The sequence below is a fragment of the Denticeps clupeoides genome, chromosome 8 (genome assembly GCF_900700375.1).
Source record: "Denticeps clupeoides chromosome 8, fDenClu1.1, whole genome shotgun sequence".
Lineage (NCBI taxonomy): Eukaryota > Metazoa > Chordata > Actinopteri > Clupeiformes > Denticipitidae > Denticeps > Denticeps clupeoides.
The window spans coordinates 14,523,098-14,531,342 of record NC_041714.1 but is presented as its reverse complement, the minus strand read 5'-3'; the positions used below and the strand labels follow the sequence as shown (position 1 = coordinate 14,531,342).

Genomic DNA, 8,245 nt, shown 5'->3' with positions numbered 1-8,245 from the left:
GAAAGGTCAAATGTCAAGAAGCTGATCTTGAAGATAGGTTTCAAAAGTATTTATGTATAATATAAAAAAATCACATACATCTATTATAATATCATGCTTTGAAATAATTTTGAAATAACACACACACACGCACACACACACACTCACATTTCATTCTGATTGTTTGGATGTCATCGTGATAGTATTACAGAATTGTGACTGGTCACTAGAGGGCAATATACATAGTCGACAGTGCGAGTGTTGCCAGATTCGGCAAGTGAGTATTCACATTTGCTTCGTTGGATTATCAACATTTTAGCAGGTCCTGGATCCGTTTCCAAGTACGTTCTTAGAAGGTAATTATGAAGAAACCCATAACCTTATTTCAATACCTGCCATCCAATATTCTATATTGTGAAAGTGAAGTGATTGTCATTGTGAAGCACAGCAGACTGTGCACATGTGTCCTCAGCATTTAACCCATCACCTTAGTGACCAGTGGGTAGCCAAGAAAGGCGCCCGGGAAACACAAGTATTTGGTGCTTTTGGTGCCGTCTTTTTCTTTAACTACTCTAATTAAACTTTGAAAACCGTGCCATTACAGCATGCGTTTTTGCCCTTGGTAGGACGTTTCGATAAGTATGATGAAATGTTAGAACACCTTTCGGTTTCCTTATCCGCTAGGCCAACCACCGCCCCATATTATTATATGACGAACCGTCATCAGCCATATTTTTTTATTATGATTATCGTAGCAGGTAAAATTAATCTTATTAATTCAGTTCATGCTTTTTTATGCTTTTTTGTGCGATTTATGTGGTCATTGTTGTTTTTGTTCACTACACACCAATCAGAGTAATCTGGCAACACCGCCGGGAGCGAGGCGCTGACGCAGCGCGTTGCCATGGCCACAGATTAGGCGTCATCCATCCGGGCCACTTGCGGGCGCGTGCACGCGCACCTCTGTCGGGACGGCGCGGCGCGGCGCCGTGTTGATGCTGTGCGCAGCGGGCGACAAATGCCCGACGGTCCTGCGCTTCGGGCGGCTATAACATGGCCGAGGACACCGAGTGGGTCGTGGAGAGCATCGCCGGCTACCTGGGGAGTCCCGAGTGGACGATACCGGTCGCGGACTTTATGGAGAATAAGTGCACAGGTGACTAGTGAGCTAGCGTAGTGACCTACGCGCCGCGTAGCCTGCTCGCTGGCGAGCCGAGTGTGCCACAGCACCGTCCGCCGTCGCGGCTTGTGCTTGTGCTCCAGCACGGTGCTCTGCTGGCCAGAGGTCACGACGGTGCTGCGCACACTTTCTTTCTTTTCTTTTTTTTTTGCTGACTCCGTTTTGTTTTCTTGAGTTCCAGTGTTCGACGACGAAGACGAGAACAAGCTGACGTACACGGAGATCCACCAGCAATACAAGGAGCTGGTGAGTGACGTTCCTGTCCCACTTTGGCGTCATTGTTAGCCTTGTGGCCGGCGAGGGGGCGTCAGGGCGACTGTTGCCGACTGGCAGGTTTCCACCCACCCCCCCTCTGCAAACAGCAGACCCCTCACCGCCGCGGCCTGACCGTTCTACCCGCAGGTGGAGAAGCTGCTGGAGAACTACATGCAAGAAGTCGGCATCAACGAGCAGCAGTTCCTGCACGCGTGCTCCTCTCCTTTCGCAAAGTCCAAGACCTTGCAGGTACGACTGTAACTCGCAGGACCCTTCCACTGTCAGAGAGCGTTGCTTTATGGAAAGCTGCTTATTTTCCATGGTGTACCACACAAGGCGGAGCCATTCTCCTTTTAATGTTATTAACTGGTCCATTTACCTCGCCCCGGCAGGACTCCGAGCGCTAAACCGGGTCGGTTACGTAATCCGTGGGCAAATCCCGCCGGCGCACCCATCATATCGCTGTGCACGACCCGACTTGTTGCCTCGTCGTCACCTTGTGAGGATCTCCTGGGCCGCCAGCGTGCCGGGGCCAGTCGAGCACCCAGGCTTAATTATTTACGACCAGTTCAGTCATGTTCAACATTCGGAAAACGTGAAAGCGCGTCCGACTTCATGCAGCAGTGGGTTTTTTTATGTTTATTTCTGCAATAAAGCGGGTTAAATATGAAGGTAAACCTGGTCCGTGTGGGGATTAGAGTTCCTGCTCTGATTTGGGTTACCTCGTCTCAGGGGAGGAGGCGAGACCTCTCACCTCTGGGTCGGGCCGGGCCAGAAAAAGCCTGCGCTTGTGATTAAGTTACCCGTGTGCCGGGAATCTGGGCCTCGGAGGAAACGCTCGAGTGGCCTATTTCAGGCACGGTGTGAGGCTGCACTGAAAATCATATTTAACTTGCCGGTCTGCAAAAGATTTCTATCCATTATTTTCATCCATCGTCTTGGAACATTCTGCGTAACACGTAGGGCACGTTCCATACATACAGCAACTGTGAATCTGTGATATCATTTATAATGCAGACAGTACAGTAAAGTATAATCATTTTTAATAACTTTGCACAAGGAAATAAAAAATAAAAAAAACTGAGTAAACAGGCTTGTGCCCTTTCCTCAGGCTGTGTTCCAGCCGGTTCTGGCCACAGACGACTTCCAGATGTTCCGGTCTCTGATGGTCCAAAAGAATATGGAGCTGCAGCTACAGGCCCTGCGTATGATCAAAGAGAGGAATGGTACACACACACACACACACACACACACATTTCTACACCTTACTAAAGCCGATTGGCTGGAGCTTTAAGGTATGGAATGTAGCCAGTCGATGGGCTGATCAAGTTTATTACTTTAACCACATTTGGCAGGCTTAAACATTTATTTACACAGTTAATAGGTAACATTCTAAGGGGTCTTAAAACTATGAAACCATAAACACATCCATCATAATTTGAGGTGCTTAATCTATGTAGTGGTTGTTACTGCTGTGATGCTGAGTTTGCCATCTTGTCCCCAGGTGCCCTGCCCGACTGTTTGGTGGATGGAGTCGATGTGATGAGTGAACTGGAGCAGCAAGAGATGAGGATTCTACAGGAAGTGCTGAAGTGAGTCAGCCCTGGACAACAAATTTAAATGGTTTAGGACCATCTGACGATTTGTGACTCTTAAAGCCACATGCATTAAATACAGACAGTTTTTTAACCCCACTCTGTGAAGGTGTAGCTGTATAAGGGAAGCATATAAGGAAAGCGCCATATAAGCGCCATATAAGGAAAGACCACTAGATGGCACTGATGGAGCTGGTTGTGAACATGCACATGAGTTGTGAGGTGATCAAGATAGTATAGTAGAATACCACATTAAACAAAACCACCACATTTTTGTGGCTTATTTAGTAGTTCTAGTGTGTGTGTGTGTGTGTGTGTGTGTGTGTATAAATATGTGTGTGTGTGTGTGTGTGTGTGTGTGTGTATATATATATATATATATATATATATATATATTTTTATATACACAAGGCATGCTATTTCTCAAGGTTAAATCATCATTCAAAAAATTCATATGATTTTAAAAGGCTTCATGTGGAGCTATAATTCATATCCAGCTATTTTTGTAAATAAATTTGTTAATCACTGATTTAAAAAAAAAAAAAAAAAAAATTCAGTCAGATGCTTGAACGAAATGTCTGACCTATAGTCATTATGAGTGTACAAATTTTAGTGAGTGTAATGAGTGTACCTTTTATATATATATAAAATGTTGTCCAAGCTAAGAAACCACGACGCTCACCACAAAGGCAGCCATAGCTCTTCTACTAATAGGATTTATGCAATATATGCTAAGCCAAGTTTTAAGGCTGTGTGTCTATAGTAAGCTAAGCTCCTTAGGGTTTCACTAATAATGGTTTTTGGGATTTACACTCAAAGTCAACTCTGTTATTGTATTTTTAGACTTTCTTCAACCTTTCCTCAACTTTTTCTATTCATTGTTTTGTGGCAAGCAGGACATGTGTATATTTATATCAACTGTAGTCTTTGGCCGGTGTTGATTTCTGTAAGGTTAGGGAGTGCAACAGAGTTCTTGGCGTCCCGCTCTATTTAAAGACATCTAGGGCACATCTTTATGTTAAGTACAGTACTTTTATTTATGCACCAATACAAACCCTTGAACACAAATTTTTTTAATGTACCAAAATAAAAAGCCCTATGTCAAAACACCCTCAACTTCGGAGCAGACCAAGGAAAGAAGCTGAAACTTTCTCTTTCGATTTACAGAGTAGATAATTAATGGAATTAAGAGATTGCAGCAAGTGACCCACCGTAGATTACAAAGCTCACAAAGCTCTTCATTGAAAGGTTGTTTAGGTGTCATAGGAGGTGTGTGAAGGCTGTGTCATGGATACATATAGAATATTGATTTTATTATCAATCATTATTTTATTATTTACATGCTTATCGCAGAAATGACTTATTTTCCTGAAACAATGACATGATGTGTATAGGGAATGAGACTCTGTTTTCCTATTGTTCTCTGAGCAGCAATACAATATTGTTCTCATCTGTAGATGTTTGCAGCAGGTCATTTATTAGTTTACAGTGTTGGGAGACCCAGTTCTTGAACAGAGTTACTGTAGTGAAGATGGGAAAACGTTAATTACTTTCAATACCATCGAAAACTGTTGCACAAATTCCAAAAAATCCCTCTGATTTGCCCTATAAATATGATCCAAAACAAGCCCCACACCTTTCCTGAGGTTGACATTTAATGTGAACCAGTGAAAGTGTCCTTTCTCTCTTCATCTCAGGAGGTCAAAAGAGGAGTATGATCTGGAGATGGCTCGCCATGTACAGTTTGAGGAGGAAGTTGGCACCACGTCCAGCAGCTGTTCTATTGACTCGATGCCCAATGGCATGTCTCTGAAAGAGGCTGTTCAAGTCCAGGTGTCCAGTGCCAGCAAGGTCAGTCCCAATGAACCTGCAGAAACAGAGACATACTGGGAACCGACCAGTATGTCTCTGTTCATCAAGTTTTTACACTCTGATTTCAGTGAACCTTGCATTTGTTCCTGAGATCCCAGCCAGAATAACTGCTGATAGGGTGAAAAATTATTCTATTTATCACAATATGGGATGACTTGGGGAGAAGCTGATCCTTAAGATTCATCTTAAAATATAATGCATTTAAGTTGATCAAGCCCATATAATCAATAATTTACTTACATTTATCAAACTACCAATTCAGATTATTTTACAGAACACCAAATAACATTATTTTTAGCATATTTTCTTTGAAATAGTTTTAGTGTTTTTTATTGTTTCAGTCATCACAAAATATAGTTAGATTTGGAGTGTTCTTAGTTAGAGGTCAAAGCCTAAGCCAACATCCACTGCATGTTTTTACAAGAAATATATCCAGTGTCATAATATGCTGGACGTTATCACGTGCACAGATTCACACAGAAACTGATTTATATCGCAATTACAAGGAAATAAAAATCTAAATCTTATTTCCTTGTAATTTTGATATTAATCAGTTTGGATAAAAGCATCTGTCAGTTTTGACTTATTGAAATGTGTGCTATGTATTTGATTATTATTGTCCTTATATTGTATCGTATGGTATGTTGGCAAATGACAAAAATGTTTTATGGCTTGTGATGCTATTACACAATAAAATGACATCTGAAGGCTTCCCTGCACCCACCCCAATCAGGTGAGCACTGTGGCCACGCAGAAAGGGGAGAAGCGATCAGCCGTGCCACCGACCAGGGATAAAGAGCAGCAGAGTCCGGCCAAATTGAGTCCTGCTCTGGCTGCCAATTTACCCTCAGGTAATCCAGTCCCTGCATATCCTGTCACCTTCATCCCTTTCTCCACATGTTTCATTTTTAATGTGCTCTCTCCATGCCACAGTGTCCTTCTTACTGTCATTTGTGTTTGATGTTGTTTTCTTGACTTTCAAATAATAGTTTATCTGAAACTGTATTAAATATTCCAAATGAAACTGCAAAAAAAAGTGAAGTGATTTTCATTGTGAAACACTGCAGCACACCCCACGGTGCACAACGAAATGTGTCCTCTGCTTTTAACCATCACCCTTGGTGAGCAGTGGGCAGCCATAACAGGCGCCCAGGGAGCAGTGTGTGGGTACGGTGCTTTTGCTCAGTGGCATCTCAGTGGCACCTTGGCAGATCGGGACTCGAACTGGCAACCTTCTGATTAGAGAACCACTTCCTTAACTGCTAGGCCACCACTGCCCATTTATAATATATAAATATGTTGCCTCCTTAAAGTCTTTTGCATATGTACTGTGACGTAGTTTGGTGTTCTATGATGACAAAGTGTTTCTTGCAGAGATGGGCAGTGAGTGTGGAAAGACTCTGCCTGCTGTGAGAGTTCCACCGAAGGCCAGTGCGGCCCCTACCATGCCCAGAGAGAACAGCAGCGGTCAGGCTGCCCAGAGCTGGTTAGAGGAGGCCCACAAGGAGGCTGGCATCTCCAAACCATTCGCAGTGAGTCCCATCAGGCTGGTTCCTGCCTCTATATCTCCATATGGTTTGGAGAGCTGTTTTTTGTCTTTATTAAAAAAAACTAAATACAGAGCTGTATTTTGCCATAATTCAGACAAGTGGCAACAAATGAGAAGTATTTATGATGTAGTTACACTAACACTTAAAGAGTTACGTTTTAGTAAACCATATTACCCTACCACGATTTTACATAAAATTATGTAGTTAAATCAAGGATTTGCAAAATGTATTAAATCGCATGCATTATTTTCTTGTCTGTGTGCAGGAGCTGTCCGCAGCACAGCAGGAGCAGCTCCAGCAGCGGGCGCTGTACCTGAGGCAGCAGAGGGACAAACTGCATGCTCTGAAGAAGGAGCAGCGGCCCAAACAGGCCACGCCCGAGGATGTCCCCGCAGCCCCGACGCCTGCTCCCGGCTCGCAGGTGAGTCTGTCTCCACTGCAGATGCATGCAGATATTAAAACCTTTACAGCAAATGAATCTTAACTGTCGGAAAACTGCAGACATCAACCAAGCGAATGTTTCCTATTTGTGTGGCGATAATCATTGATTTTTTTTTTTTAATGCACACACAAGGAGGGGGTCCCTAAAAAGACTGTGGGTCCTAGTACTGTTAACCCATCACAGCCTGTGTCAAATAATGGACAGAAGCCAAAGGTGACTGGTGCTGTAGGAGCTGTTTCACTGTGTGGCTTCTCTCTGTTCGTGCTCCTGCCTCTGTTAGACACGCTGCTTATCCCTTCAGTCAGATATTCACTGCATTGTCTGTAAACATTTCTTTTTTTTTTTTAAGGAAATCTCCGTTGAGGAAAAGAAGAAATTACAGAAGCGAAAACACCTGGCTGAGAAGTTAAAAGAGGAGGTTATTAAGAAATAAACCAGACGGACTGAGATTATGAGGTGGTTTATCCGATGCAGTGTTGTAAACACTCCTTGGTGTACAGTAGATTTCAATACTCACAGTTTTATAACCTTTTACTTTTTTCCACATGCCAATATGACCCTGGGTGTAAAACGACTGAAGGCTGAATCATGTGACGCCGCTGAGCAGGGTTTCATTGTCACAGAAAATTCTGAATTAGAGTGATTGTGTTTCACACAGTTATTACCGTATTAAAGCCAAGATGACATCATTTGCTCTTTTTCCAGTATTGTGCAGTAGCGGCTACCTGAGCAGCCTGGTGTAACCCGGCTCGTGTAAATAATGTACATTTACTCCATCCGCTCTGCTCTTCATCAGTCCTGTGTATGGCCTATAAGGGAACAGTACTCGCAGTTAAAAAAAAAAAAGAAAAAAAACTTGGTGATATAAATAAGCATGACTGTTCAAAACATGCAATGTTGTATTTATTTAATTTTTTTCTGGATTTCTGTCCATTTATTCAATAAATAAAAAAATGTATGCAAAAAGCATTTTTTATGTCTTTTTTTTTTTTTTATGCATGGCAAAGCTTGTAGGCTTCTCATATGAAATCAATATATTAGGTAATTTGATTCTTGTACCTGGTTCCTTGACCTGAACTGTTGCAACATCGTTTCAACCAAAAGCTTCAGCTTTTGATGAAAATATATTGATCATGAAATTATATAGAATCAGATGATCTCAGACATAACAGGTCAACTCAGTAGCTCTTCTAAAACCAAACTAAATAAGATTTATGATTATGTTGTGTCATACATTTTACTGTGTGGTCATATCATGCTCTCAGATTACGTTACAGAAATTGAACACGTACAACATTACAATTTAATTTTCTTAATATTTTTTTATACATCAAAACCCATAAAATACGCCCTTAACAGTATACCATAGGGG

General features: G+C 42.3%; 1 protein-coding gene across 2 annotated transcripts; it reads left to right on the top strand.

The window, feature by feature from the left end:
• Positions 1-916: 916 nt before the first annotated feature.
• On the top strand, positions 917-7,839 carry cfap36 (cilia and flagella associated protein 36). Of its 2 annotated transcripts, XM_028989426.1 has the most exons (11): positions 917-1,135; positions 1,341-1,405; positions 1,562-1,663; positions 2,526-2,640; positions 2,919-3,006; positions 4,707-4,860; positions 5,615-5,732; positions 6,256-6,413; positions 6,697-6,852; positions 7,006-7,086; positions 7,223-7,839. In XM_028989426.1, exons 1-11 carry the CDS (start codon positions 1,033-1,035, stop codon positions 7,304-7,306), a joined length of 1,224 nt encoding a protein of 407 aa, XP_028845259.1. In that variant the 5' UTR covers positions 917-1,032; the 3' UTR covers positions 7,307-7,839. The 2 variants fall into 2 exon arrangements, with proteins under 2 accessions (XP_028845259.1, XP_028845260.1); XM_028989427.1 differs by lacking the exon at positions 7,006-7,086 and having other exon boundaries at positions 918-1,135.
• Positions 7,840-8,245: the final 406 nt, after the last annotated feature.